The sequence below is a fragment of the Panthera tigris genome, chromosome D2 (genome assembly GCF_018350195.1).
Source record: "Panthera tigris isolate Pti1 chromosome D2, P.tigris_Pti1_mat1.1, whole genome shotgun sequence".
Classification (NCBI taxonomy): Eukaryota; Metazoa; Chordata; class Mammalia; order Carnivora; family Felidae; genus Panthera; species Panthera tigris.
Genome location: NC_056670.1, coordinates 52,940,327 through 52,954,279, shown reverse-complemented (window position 1 = coordinate 52,954,279; position 13,953 = coordinate 52,940,327). Strand labels below are relative to the sequence as shown.

The 13,953-nt window shown below is 48.6% G+C and overlaps 1 protein-coding gene and 1 long non-coding RNA gene across 2 annotated transcripts; one reads left to right on the top strand and one right to left on the bottom strand.

Moving 5' to 3' along the window:
- Positions 1-1,628: 1,628 nt before the first annotated feature.
- On the bottom strand, positions 1,629-3,181 carry LOC122231814. The gene is made up of 3 exons (XR_006209064.1): positions 2,897-3,181; positions 2,441-2,607; positions 1,629-2,297 (listed from the first exon to the last, which is right to left on the bottom strand). It is a non-coding gene; the product is annotated as an uncharacterized LOC122231814 (long non-coding RNA).
- A 17-nt stretch (positions 3,182-3,198) lies between these two features.
- On the top strand, positions 3,199-12,419 carry RBP4 (retinol binding protein 4). Its single transcript, XM_042960346.1, has 6 exons — positions 3,199-3,292; positions 3,465-3,593; positions 3,695-3,831; positions 3,974-4,080; positions 9,922-10,134; positions 12,134-12,419. The coding sequence occupies exons 2-6, from the start codon at positions 3,483-3,485 to the stop codon at positions 12,169-12,171; spliced, it is 606 nt and encodes a 201-aa protein (XP_042816280.1). The 5' UTR covers positions 3,199-3,292; positions 3,465-3,482; the 3' UTR covers positions 12,172-12,419.
- The last annotated feature ends 1,534 nt before the right edge of the window (positions 12,420-13,953 follow it).

The window sequence follows — 13,953 nt, the reverse complement described above, 5'->3', positions numbered from 1 at the left end:
AGCCAAGTGCAAAGGGCTCCTTTCACCTTACACATCTGCTCACAGGAATCTCTGTACACACCGAATTGATGGGTGGGACCAGGTGTCTCAGGAATAATTCACTTGGTGGGATCCATGTTATTTTCACCTAAATTGAGGACACTGACTGATGACTTTGTAACCACTGAAAAGAAACCTGTTGAAAAAATCAGTTTGACCCTTTGCACCTGAAAAAGTTGGCCGAATAAGTAATCTTTTCATTTTCCCACCAATTATTTTGGCATCTTTTAAATGTAGTCAGAAGATAAATGCTACCCAATTTCCTTGTTTTTCATTTTCCTTGGCCTTTCTGTCAGGACGTGGATGTAAATGTCAGTTTGCATGAAATGGAGTTGGTTTGAAATGCTTAATTGTTACGAGGGTAAGGACATAAAGTTCTTTGCCTTAGCTTTTCTTTCAATTATGGTAAAACATCTTTCCATATTTCCTAGGAGCTAGTGACTTGCTTGTTGCTGTATTCATTAAGGTTACACTATTCTGTTACAGGTAAACCCCCCCCAAATCTCAGCAGCTTAACCCAACGGAAGTTTATTTTTCATTCACAAAAAGTTAGTCACTGGTGGGGTCCCAGGTTGTGGCGTCTCTGCCGGCTGGCAGATGAGGGAAGAGAGACGGCACGGATGATTGGACAGGCAGCTTTTACAAGCCCTGTCTGGGACTGACACACAGTACTTTTGTCCACATTCCATCCACCAGACTTAGGCATGTGGCTTTATGGAGCTACAGGAAGTGGGGAGGTGCCTTCTGGCAAAAAAGTCTCTTCTCCACAACTCTCCACCATGGAAAAGGAATGCACATTTTTTGCTGGAAGACTAGCTCCCACCTCTGCGATAAGCGCTGAATCCTGAGAAATTATATTGTAGAAAGAATGACCTCTGGCCAAGTCTTTTTAAATAAATATTTTATGAAGCTTACCTAAAGTGATTCATTTCAATAAAACAAATGAAGTCAATGTCTGTTAGGTGAGTGCCTACTAAGTGCAAGTCTCTTAATAAATCTCATGGAAAAGTTGGGGGAGGGGCATATACCAAGATGAAAGACTCATGGTCTGCCTTTTCCATGAAGTATGGCAGCAAATGAACTTTTGTGTATATCATCTATGATCCATAATTTAAAACATAACTTTACTTCCGGGGGGAGGGAGAAAAATGTTTGTAATGAGAATATTTGTTTTGTTTTCTGATTGAACATTTTCACTGTAGGAAACTTTGGAAAGTACAAAAAGGTACAAATCAAAAAACAAAAACAAAAACAACCTTCAAATGTCCTTAATCCTATTACACAGAGGTAATCACCATGAATATCTTTTCCTGTTTTTATTATATAGATACACGCATATTTGAAAAAAATTACTTTATGAGGACAAATTTCAAAGCACCGATGTTAAAAACATCAGTTGACCTGTATTCACCTATTTGCAGTCAGGAAGAAATTTGAGAGAGAATGCCAAAATAAACTGTTTTTCTTTGCTGGTATCTGGGACACCAAGGTTCACGAGAGATCAATAAAAGAGAGAGAGGAGAAGGAACAGTAACAGCACCTCTTACACATCTAACACATGAAAAAACCTGTTGCAGAAACAATCGCCATACAGTGCGCTGAAATTCCCTGCATTTATTCAGCACATAGCGTGTGCAAGGACCGCCAGCACATGTTCTAGGGGAAACAGATGAAAGGGATGCAGTTCCCAGGAGAACTTTTCTGGTAGTAATAACCATCCAAGGGCAGTTACACTCAGCCAAGAGCTCTCCCTCCATCACTGGACCTGTTGGAGAAGAAGCTGGAAGGGCTTGACTCTGGAATGTTGAGGAGGGGGTCCAAGCACTGATTGGACAGGAGAAAGACGCTCGAAAGTCATTTCCCACCCAGGGTGCACATATACTGCCATGTGTACCTCCCCCCACACGGGACCTGCAGGGGCAGCTCTTATTTGAGCTATTTGGGATGATTCGTCCTGTGATAAAACTGGCCTAACCAGAACATCTCCTAAGTAGCCGGTTGGCCAGAACAGGGCTTTCCTCCCTCTGGGGCAGTAAGGAGTTAAATGCATCATCATTGGCACTCCAAAGACACCCTAAAGAGTCAAGTTGGGGGAGGAGGCAGGGATGGAGGGCAAGGTGGCAAGTGGAAGCAGAGAACCAGGCAGGTGGATGTCCAGAGAGTTATAGGAAGGCGCTTGCTTCTTCGACACACCACTAACTCTCATTCAATCAAATGCTGCATCCTCTGACTTCTTTGACCCATGCGAGGAACACTAACTTTGAAAGATACGACAAAAACATGGTCAGTAAATGGTACCAACAGGTAGGCAAAATAGCATAACGAGTCACAGCATTTTGCCTCAATTGACCATAAAATTTTGTTCGCCTCCCAGCTCCTGTCCACTCTTCAGCGAACTCACCTTAGGTATTTTGAAGACAAAACAAAATTCCACTATGGCTTTGAAATAAAATTGCATCATAAACAATTGGTAGACGTGTTTCAAAGCGGTTTGAGCGAAGTGCCACAGAGTAAGTAGGCGACCACCGAGGTTGCTCAAGTATTTCCTGCTCTGACCAGGGTTCGTTTCTGGAGAATATTTAACAGGGAGGATTTTAATGCTTCTAAAGATGTTGAAACTAAAGAACAAATATTGACCCAGAAAGTACCACAACTCTCCCGAAAGAGAGTAAAATACGTCCTTTATAAAATGAAAAACTCCTTGGCCGAAATATCCCCAACCCCCTGCACAACTGGCCGTCGGAGGTTAGAGAGGCCAATCTGGCACGGGCCCGGGGCGCGGGCGCTGAGGCACCGGCCAGCATCCCGGGGTCCCCCCTCTCCCTGGGAGAGGCCACGGTCTTCCCGCCAGGCCGACCTGCGCCTGCAGCCAGAGCCACCGGGCCCCGAGGCCACCCCAGGCCGCAGCTGGCGGTCGCTGGCACGAGTGCCGGGTGACCAGGCCAGGGCTTGTATCCGCGGCTCGGCCGAGGCCACCCCGCGCGGCAGCTCCACCGCCCGCGGCGGCCCCGGAGGTGAGGCTCCCGCCCAAAGGGACCCTCCCTGCCCCGGGCGGCGGTGAGTCAGGTCGCGTTATGCAAGTGCTGGCCGGCCGGCCCGGCGCCTCCCCTCGGTCTTTCACCCCCGGCCGTTACGAAAGCGCGACCCCCCTCCCGCCGGGGCTATAAAGCGCCCGGGCGGCCCCTGCGGCGCGCTCGTCTCCCTGGCTCCACGCGCACCACGCCGCCACCAGGCTTGCGCGCAGCTCCGGGCGGTGAGCGGCGGCGGGGCGGGGGCCGGGGCCGGGGGCCGCGAGCCGGCCGGGGGGTCGCGGGCTGGCGGGCGGACAGGGCCGGGGGTCGCGGGCGGGGCGGGCGGGGCGGGCGGGGCGGGCGGGCAGGGCCCGGGGGTCGCGGGCGGGCGCTCACGGCGCGCGGTACCCGCAGGACTGACTTCTGGGCACGATGGCGTGGGTGTGGGCGCTGGTGCTTCTGGCCGCGCTGGGCAGCGCCCGGGCGGAACGCGACTGCCGGGTGAGCAGCTTCCGAGTGAAGGAGAACTTCGACAAGGCTCGGGTAGGTATCTGCCGGGCGGTCCCCGGTGCCCCGCGTTCTCCCTTCCCGGAGGCCGGCCCTGCACGCCGAGCCTCCAAACCCCGCGCTCGCCTCTTTCGCAGTTCTCCGGGACCTGGTACGCCATGGCCAAGAAGGACCCCGAGGGCCTCTTTCTGCAGGACAACATCGTCGCCGAGTTCTCTGTGGATGAGAATGGCCAGATGAGCGCCACGGCCAAGGGCCGAGTCCGTCTTTTGAAGTCAGAGCCTCCCTCAGCCCCCCATCTCCAGCTGAGCACCCAACCCTGACTGGGGAGGGCGGGGGGGGGGGGCAGCCTCCGGGTGGGATGGTGGGAGGAAGCCCTTTGTCGGCCTGGCTCAGGATCTCTTTGGCTTTTGCAGTAATTGGGACGTGTGCGCAGACATGGTGGGCACCTTCACAGACACTGAGGACTCTGCTAAGTTCAAGATGAAGTATTGGGGCGTAGCGTCCTTTCTCCAGAAAGGAAGTGAGTAGTCAGTTCAGTAGGACCATCTCAGGGGATGGGGAGGTCATACCTGGCCAGATTGCCGAGTTTCTTCTTCAGCGGCACTCTTGGAAAGAATGGTCTGTTAAGTGGCAGGAACCCCGAGCAGGGCCTGAGGTTGGGGAGGTGAGATTGGGACTGACCAGGCCCCCTCCCTGCCCACTTTCCCTACCTCCAGCTCAGAAAACCTGGCCCAAGCTCAAAAGGACTTTGGGCTTGTTAGGTGACCTCCTTCTGCCATTTTCCTATCCAGCCACTGTGCCAAGGTGTGTAGCTTTCTCTATGCTCAGACTTCCCACCTCCCCAAGACCCATCCCACCTCACCATTCACCCTGGTTTTGTATTTCCTCCATTTCATTGGGCTGAATCCCTGAGACAGCTTGATTACTTGGGGCCCCAGCAGAGGCTGGGAGACCTTTATCCAAGGATGTGAGGAGCACTGTGCATAGGGTTGGCTGACTCCGGGGTGCCCTGCCTGCAGATGCTGAGATTCTGAGCCAGGCACAGTGTTCTGGGTGGCACTGATCTCTCTGCTTTCTCCCAAGCACCAAAACTCAGATGGGGGACAGACAGGGTGTTGAAGACTCAGAAAAACATCCTAAAATCTAGGTTGATCATAAGAACACAACATTTACCTGCCTTTTTGACTTTCTTTCCATTTCTCTTAAGTTTCAAATCTGGAATCCATTTGGTACCCAGGAAATAATGCAGGCCAAGGGGGACATATCATGGGATCTTAGGGAGTTAACCCTACAAAGGGGGTTCAATATACAGATGAATAAACTGAGACCAAGAGAAAGTATTGATTTGCCCACGGTCATACAAGTTTGTGGGAGCCAGTGTCAAAAGCCAGGGATTCCAACTCCCAGGTAAGTAGTAAAAAAGTATTTTAAATAATGCAGCAAAACTTCCTAGAGTGATTCATTTAGTGTGAAAGATAGGCGTTTCTGGTAATGAATTACAAAAATCAATACTGGGGGTACAAGATTACTAATTTTTAGTAAACGTAAACACATAATGCTCTGTTGCATTTTGAGATCCACTCTGGAAAGAGCTAGTATTCTGCTGGTAGTGCATTTGGGAAGAGTGGGAGAGAACCCGATGAGGAGGTGGGGTTTGCTTCTTGTGTCCTACCCCCTCCTTTGCTACCAAACCAGATTAGTCTTGCTTTTACCTCTGGTAGGTTGAGATTCTACCTAGGATTTCATCTGGAGGCAAAAAAAAACAAAAACAAAAAAAACTTAAAATCTTTAAAGCGATAGCTATAGATATTCCGTGAGATGACTACAATATGGAAGGCTCAGAATTCAGTTCCTTGTGAGATTCCCTTTCAGGAAAGAAGCAGTGCTGGATAGTGGTCAAGCATGCAGGGTTTAAATTTTTTTTTTTTTTAACGTGTTTTTATTTTTGAGACAGAGAGACAGAGCATGAACAGGGGAGGGGCAGAGAGAGAGGGAGACACAGAAGAGGGAGGGAAGCAGGCTCCAGGCTCTGAGCCATCAGCCCAGAGTCCGACGTGGGGCTCGAACTCATGGACCGTGAGATCATGACCTGAGCTGAAGTCGGACGCTTAACCGACTGCGCCACCCAGGCACCCCAATCCTGCCGGGTTTAAAAGTTAGACTGCCTGAGTTCAAATCCTAACTCGACCCACTACCTGTGGGAACTCAGGTGTGTTCCTTATCCTGTCAGTCCCTCAGTTTCCTCCTCTACAAAAGGAGGTGATCATAGCCTTTGCCTCATGGAGTTGTCTTCTGTGGATGCAGTGAGTTGACCTGCAGAAAGTTAGAAAAATGCCTGAGATGTGTGTTCTCCGCAAGTGTAGATTATTAGTGCTTCGTTTTCTCCCCAGGCATGAGTTACATTTCATCTTCTGGGCACGGGATGGGAGGTCCCACAGAGACCATCAGTTCAAGCCTCTCATTTTACAAGTGAAGAAACTGAGGTATCTTTTAGAGAAGTGACTAGCCCAGGGCCACATGGCTACTTAGTGGCACTTAGTGATACCTCTTTGCCCAGGGCATGAGCTGCCCCCGTGTTTTCTAAGTGTCCCACAGACCGTATGATTTGTTGTTTCTACCTTCCTGTATCTTACATGCTTTGGGGCCTGGGGAGGTGGGGGGCTTTTACAAACTCTACCATCTCTCCTTGTGCCAATTTCTTTCTTCCTTGATCTTGGTCTGGCATTAAACCCCGACTTGGTCAGGAGGGTCTGAAGCCTCAGAGAGTGACCTGCGTTCTTAGTCTCTCCCCCTCTTCACATGCTGCATTTCACCAAACAGATGTGTTTAAAACGAGGTACACTTATGCAGAGAAAATAGCTCAGGAACAAAGGCTCGCTAAATTTGTTGTCATGTTATTTTAAAAATAAATGCAGTAAATCTCTCAAGTTGAATATTAAGTGTCAGTGTCAGCAGACTCCAACACGGCTTGCTGCCCCAGCCTTGGGCGTGCTCTGTCCTGGCCTCCTTCTGCCCCAGCTCTGCCAGCAGCAAACAGGACGTCTCAGGGGTGAAGGAATGCCATCATCAACCGATCTCGGTGGAATGTAGGCTTTACCATTGACTGGCCTCTCTGAACTTTGATTTCCTTAACAGAAATGTGGATAATGAATAGTTCCTATTTCATAAGATTGTTGGAAGGACAAATTAAGGTAATGCATGAAAAATGCTTAACCTGATGCATAATGAGTGCTCAGAAAATATCAGCTTTGGTCATTATTGTTTCGGACCATTCCTGAAAGACCTGGACAAAGACTCTCCTTTGTCTGTCTTCCAGATAAAGTCTATCACTCTGCTGGTAAAGGAGCCTGTGCAGGCTACATAACAATGGTATGTACATCAGTTCTTGAAACCTGGGTCCCCAGACCACCTACGTCTGGATCAGCAGGGTGCTTGTTAAAAGTGCAGACTTGTGAGCTCAAACCCAGACTTTCTGAATCAGAAACTCTTGGGGTCGGGCCCCAGAGTTGGCACTTTTGGTATGGTCCTTAGGTATGCTCCTTCTGCACAGTGAAGCTTGAGAAACTGCTCTAGATAATTCAATCCAAAGATTATCTTTGCTTACTCAGGTTTCAAGGTCTCAGACTCCATTCACTTTGTCAGGGCCTGCTGGACTTTGGTGGGGGGTGAGGGGGGGACAATTAGAAATAGCATCACACCCACCATCCGGCTCTACTGGACTATTAGACCGAGAACTGGAGGGAGGTTTTCACCTGTTTGTTCACTTTTGATGATGGGAGGACACAGGTGTAGGATGCTGAAGGGACCTGATCCTGGCCCACTGCACTGAGCAACAGATCTGCAAGGGAACCAGGTCACCGAGACAGCTCCGTCTACTAAGTGTTTTCTTTGTTTTTTGGACTGGCATTTAGTTAAAACCTCTAAACCCGTCCATGTGGGTACAGTATGGAGGCAGCTGCGGGGGCTCCTGGCCATATGGCCGCTGCCTTGATCACTCTCCCTCCCCAGCTCTGTTGCATGCAGACAGCTACTATCCAGAAATGTCTGGGGGATTCTGGCTCTACAGGGTGACCCACCCCCAGCTGCTGGGAGGGAGGAGGCTGGAGGACCAAGTTTATTCTTTCAAGTGGCGCTCAGGCAGTTCATCTCTTGCCTTAGGAGGGAGAATCTGGCAAGGATTGTTAGGATTTAAATTCTTCTTCTTTGAACTATTTAGCCAAAAAGAACCTGGAGACAAACCAAACCAACTTAGGCCTTTTTTTTAAAAAAAAAGTCAAGAACAGTAGTCAATTTTCTTAAAACCAAGCATTGAAAACTATTTAGTTCTTAAGTCAGAATTCACATTCTGGCAACAATCTTGGAAAAACAAAATTAAGCTGCAGATTTGCTGAGCTGACAGCTGCCTCGATCTCGAATTGGGGTAGCATTTCAAAGGAGAGCACATTCGTGTCTGAGGGGTTGGCTGCTGGGGCACCTCTGACAGACACACTGAGCCCCATCACCAGGGAAGAAATGACTTCATTTGCAGAGGAAGAAGACTTTGCCCAGAGGCTGGGGAGCCAGTGAGGGAAGGCCCTGGTCAGGGTGAGGCCCAGCAGGCGGCCCCATGGCTTTTGTTCCTGGCCCAGCTCCTGTGTCTGGGCACCCTCAGCTGTGGCCTCGGACCCTGTCCCGTGGGAAAGCCTGGAGGTACAGCGGGGGCTCACTCTTCCTCCTGGAGAGCCTGGAGTGAGCTGAACCGTGGGCTCAGCTGTCCTGCGGGTCTGGATTCACACTGAAGCCCTCCTCAGCTGGCGCTCTCAGGGTTCTCCGAGCTGAGAAGCACACCCTAAGGTGGCTTAGGTGGGTAGTAGAGGTCCCCCTATGCTTTCTGAGGCCGGGGGACCCGGGTTCCTCTGCATTCCTCTCGTATGGAACCAACATAGAACAGGGACCATCACCTGCTTCACAGCTGGGGCAGGAAGGAGATGGAGACACAGAGGCTTTTCGTTTCTTGTTTCTTGTCCCCTCTTTCCCCAAGTTACGTACTGCCTGGAATTAATGTGGTGTAGATGTTAGGCCTGTGGGCTCCACTTCTGTCCTGCTCTTTGTGATCTTGGGTAAGTTATTTAGTTTCTCTGTACCTCAGTTTCCTCATCTGTAAAATAGGAATAACAGTGTGGACTTTTGGGTAGATGGGAGGAATAATTGTTTACACAGTGACCGATGCATAATTAATTGCTCAGAAAGTCCTAGCCATGGCTACATGTTAATGAGAATGTTAAATTAGTAGAGATGTGGCACTTTTTAAAAAAGTTTTATTTTTAAAATTTTGTTCCTTTTTTAAAGTTTATTTATGTATCTTGAGAGAGAGAGCATGCCCGTGCACACAGGAGAGGCAGAGAGAGGGAAAGAGAGAATCCCAATCAGGCTCTGAGCTGTCAGCATGGAGCCCAGCACAGGGCTTGATCCCATGAACTGTGAGATCATGATCTGAACTGAAATCAAGAGTTGGATGCTTAACCAACTGAGACACCCAGGCACCCTGGAGATGTGGCACTTTTTACCAAATATAAGGCATTCAGGTAAACCTGAGCATTCATTGTTGTTTCCCCAGTCCAAATCTCTCAAACATACATTCTTATTAATGTTATTTCTCATCCTGCCTTTGTTGACATTTATACCACTTTGTGTACACTTCTTCATGGCTTATTACCTCCCAGCCTTAGGGCTAAACAAAATCTAAATTCTTTAAGGGCCCAGCTCTGCCTCTGTCAGGGGAGATCTGAAAAATACAAGCTTCTAAGAATGAATATGTGATGTCAGAGGGTGGGCACCTTGTGTCCTCAACACAAAAACTACTCTCTTTTGCCAGCATGAAGAAGCATGTCAGGTTTCTAAGCCAGAATTAGGGTGAAGCAGAAAAGCCGTGAAGGGGATCATCAGAATGGCATCCTCCAGTGGATCGGGGGGCAGCAGGGCAGTGAGAAGACATCAGCCACAAAGGCACAGACATTGTTAGAAAATGGATGGAGAAGACAACAGTAGAAAGGTCTATTTTGTGGTTTTCGATGGGCCCACATTCTCTGTGGTTCTTTGGATAGATACAATCACATTTATTGTCAGGGTGGGAGATAATCGTTGAAGTGAACGCGGCCCCCCACGCCCTCAACTCCAGGGTTCTTTTCTGCAAAGGAGAACAAAGGCTTTCTCATTTTCCCAGCTTTGTAAAAGCCATCAGAATTCTCTGTAGTCTCCTGTTTCCTAATGAAATAAAACCAGTTTCAGGAAGTCACCAGTTTCTTGAGCCTGCTCGTCAGTTTCCCTGGCACCTGCGTTGGCTGAGGGAGCGGCACTGGCAGTGTGGCTTTCTGGCTTGCAGATGATGACCACTGGATCATCGACACCGACTATGACACCTACGCGGTGCAGTACTCCTGCCGTCTCCTGAACCTTGACGGCACCTGCGCTGACAGCTACTCCTTCGTGTTTGCCCGCGACCCCAACGGCCTTCCCCCGGACGTGCAGAAAATCGTGCGGCAGAGACAGGATGAGCTGTGCCTGGCCAGGCAGTACAGGCTGATCGTTCACAACGGTGAGTGGGTGAGGGTCAGGGCACCGCACACTCTCCTGAGGGGTCACTGGGCAGTGAGTTTGGGCCACAGGCCAGTGAAATACGGTGCTTCTGCCAGAGAGAGAAAACAGGGAGTCTCAGGAGCCCTGTTGGGCCCAGTTTGGTCCTTCTTGACCAGATCTTTCATTGGCCTTATCATGGGGCTGTTTCAGGAGGGATGGGCAAAAGCCCTTTTCCAAAACCCTGGCACTTTTAATTAAATCAAACTGCAGAGGACAGGCTCTTCCTTTATATCTGCTACCCCAGGCCCAGTCTGTGTGGCTACACTGCCCAAAAAACCATTTGGACAAAATTAACATTGTTTAGGGAGTCAGTAGCCCCAGTGAAGAGCCGGGCAGCAAATAATGGCCATTGCTGCCAAAGTTAAAGAGAGGGGTGCCTGGATTGCTCCGTTGGCTAAGCATCCGACTTCAGCTTAGGTTGTGATCTCAAGGCTCTTGAGTTTGAGCCCTGCGTCGGGGTCCGTGCTGACAGCTCAGAGCCTGGAGCCTGCTTCGGATTCTGTGTCTCCCTCTTTCTCTGCCCCTTCCCCACCCACACTCTGCCTCTCTCTCTCTCTCTCTCTCTCTCTCTCAAAAATAAATAAAAACAATTTTTTTATAAGTTAAAGAGAGACCTCACCATAGCAAGTTTGAAACAGAACCATTTCAACAAATGCTCTTTTTCTCATATGGAACTAGAGTGCCATGAAATTGACTAGCTGGTTTTCCTCACTTATGTTTTTTGAGATTCCCCAGAACAATCGTTGAATCTTTTTATAGATGTTACTCTTATCTGATCTTTTTTTTTTAGCATATGTGCTGCCTAAGCGAGCACTACCCCTGTCTGATCTTGCTTTAAAAACCAGTAACATTTTGGAGGAAAGTGTGCAGTCTATTTTGAAATGACACTCACTCCCACGGGAAACTGAGTTTCAAAATCCAAATAGGGTAATGTTAGCATGTAGAAAAAGAGAACAGAACTGAACTCCTCCACCAGTCATCTAACTAGCTGGCCCATGCCACACCAAACAGATACGAACCTAAACCAAACACATTAAAAAATAAGATTTTGATGCTCTACCCTGGGGGCAGCCTAAATGGAGGGTCCGCAAAGGATCTCACCACAGCCAGGCCGCACACCAAGCCCTTTCCCTGAATTATGTCACTTAATCCTCAGAGACACCTCATGAAGTAGATACTCTCATGATCCACATTCTACAGATGAGAAAACTCAGGCTATGAAAGATTACACAGGTTGCCCCAAACCTCCCACAGGCAATTGAGTTGGATGCAAACCATGGTTGTTTTGTGACCCCGACCCTCCTTGTAGAACCGCCTGCTGACACGTGACCGAGGACATGGTGGACATTCTATAGAACCACCCACAGAGTGACTGAGGCCAGGCTGATTTGGCCACCACTTCCTGAGATAGGAGGATATGCTCCCAATCCTTTGAAATGCAGTGAGGCGGGGCACCTGGGTGGCTCAGTCAGTTAAGCCTTCAACTTTGGCTCAGGTCATGATCTCATGGTTGTTGAGTTTGAGCCCCATGTTGAGCCCTGTGCTGACAGCTGGGAGGCTGGAGCTTCTTCAGATTCTGTGTCTCCCTCTCTCTCTCTGCCCCTCCCTAACTTGCACTCTGTCTCTCTCTCTCTCTCTCAAAAAAAAAAAAAAAAAAAAAACCCACTAAAAATTTTTTTAAAGAAAAGATTCAGTGAGACAATTTAAGGCACATAAAAGGAAAACTTTAAAACAGCAGCTCCTATGCTGTCCCCTCTCTCTTGCCCCCGGAGAAATTCAAAGGATTTCAGAAAGCCTTAAGGATGCCGATGAATTACAGATGAATTACTGCCACATCTAGCTGTAACCCTACAAGAAACATTTGAATAAAGCTGAGCCCTAAGGCCATCCTGATATACCCCATGTACCTTTAACATTGGGTCCAACTTTCTGTCATGACTTTGTTTTCTGTATTTCAGGTTACTGTGATGGCAGATCAGAACAAAACATTTTGTAGCAACGTGGAGTTTCATTGGAAAAGTTCCCATTAACTCACTCAGCCTTCAACTCTGTCTTACCTTAGGAGTTTAGTTTCCCTGCTCTGCTCCCCTCCCCTCAGCCAACATGGAACCTTAGTACACATAAAAATATATGAGGTGATAAGTGAATCTGCACTCAAATGAATGTCTGCCTTCCTGGAGTGTCCTAAAGAATCGTTTGAGGCTTAGGATTCCAGACTTTGATTTATTAAAATATAGTCACCGGTTTGCTGTGATCTGGGTTTTTATTTGTGTTGTGTCTGTGTCAAAGTGAGAAGTCCTGCAGATGGTTGGGTACGGTGTGCTTTAGTATACCAGGAGGGGCTCTTGTCTCCCAGCCTCTTCATGACTTTTGGCCTGTTCTAGTGCCCAATCTCCATTATTAATGACTGTGGCTTCTCTTGACTTCCTGAAAAAACAGGTTTCCCCATTAAGTGACAAAGGCCTTAACTACTAGCCTGGCCAAGGTACTGAGGCCAAAAGAGGTGAGTGTTGGTAGGCCAGGCCAGCGAGCCCAAGGCCTCAATGTACCCAAGGTTCATGAGGTAGGTAGGATGGGGGGCTCACCACCAACCCTTCATTATTTCTAGCACTTAATTTACTTCTTTTTTTTTTTAATGTTTGTTTATTATTGAGAGAGAGAAAGAGCATGAGCAGGGAAGGGGCAGAGAGAGGAGGAGACACAGAATCCAAAGCAGGCTCCAGGCTCAGAGCTGTCAGCACAGAGCCTGATGCAGGGCTCACACCCACAAATGCGAGATCGTGACCTGAAGCGAAGTCAGATGCTTAACCGACTGAGTCACCCAGGTGCTGCTTAATTCAGTTCTTACTTCAGGCATGGCCAAAATATTGAGGGACAGGTTGCTGTGAGCTTCCCTGGGGGAGTTAGGAGAGGGGGCCCTGGAAACGAGATCTGTGGGAAGATCATGGCGCCCCCTACTGGAGTGCCGGAAAGGGGCTAGCTGGGATAGAAGTAGTGGGGCTGGAATGGAACACCAGCGTCCAACACGGTTAGTAGCACTTGTGAACACAATGCCTAACCTCATTCAGAGCCATTTGCCTTCATTTCCCAGGAGCTCCCAGGAACTTCAGTTTCTTATTTGGAAAAGGCATCAAGGCTTTGGTACCAGAGTCTTGGTTTTAAGTCAAAATCCAGCTTAGATATGTATTAGCTGTGTGATTTGGAGCTGGTTATGTGATTTTTCTGAGCCTCACTCTTCTCTTGTGAAATATGGGGAAATAGTATCTGCTTGATAGGGTGCAGTGAGGGTTCAGTTAGACCACTCAGGAGTTGTGCAAGCCCCGGAGATGATGCCAGACTGATGTTCATGAACTGGGTCTGGAGGTGGGGAAGGGCACATACGTGTAGAAATCTCTGCTTGGGGGCTGGCATATCACAGAGCCAAAAGGGGCTTCCGGGTCCACCACTTCACTGTGTGTTCTCCCATCAAAGAGGCAGATGACAGGTAACCCCGTAGGGGTAGTCCCTGCCTGTCGTTCACACGGAACAACAGGTGTCAGAACTAGGCTCTTCATCTTCAGTCTGATGATTCCAGACACCCATAACGTAGCCACACATCACATCAAAAGACAGCTTTAATTTACCAAATCTGTCAACCAAAGATGAACAAAAGATCCCTGTCCTCTTGTTCTCAAGCTTGTGATCACCATAAATCTTCCTTCGGAAGCAAGCTACTCAATAAACTTTGTAAGCAATGGCAACCAGTGGCACTGATTTACTCTGCAACAAAGATTTGTTG

Excerpts from the sequence above, each read along its gene's own strand:
- RBP4 (XM_042960346.1), top strand. The coding sequence starts at position 3,483 with ATGGCGTGGGTGTGGGCGCTGGTGCTTCTGGCCGCGCTGGGCAGCGCC. Across the intron at positions 3,594-3,694 it reads AGAACTTCGACAAGGCTCGG|TTCTCCGGGACCTGGTACGC; the intron begins GTAGGTATCTGC and ends CCTCTTTCGCAG. Across the intron at positions 10,135-12,133 it reads CAGGCTGATCGTTCACAACG|GTTACTGTGATGGCAGATCA; the intron begins GTGAGTGGGTGA and ends TCTGTATTTCAG.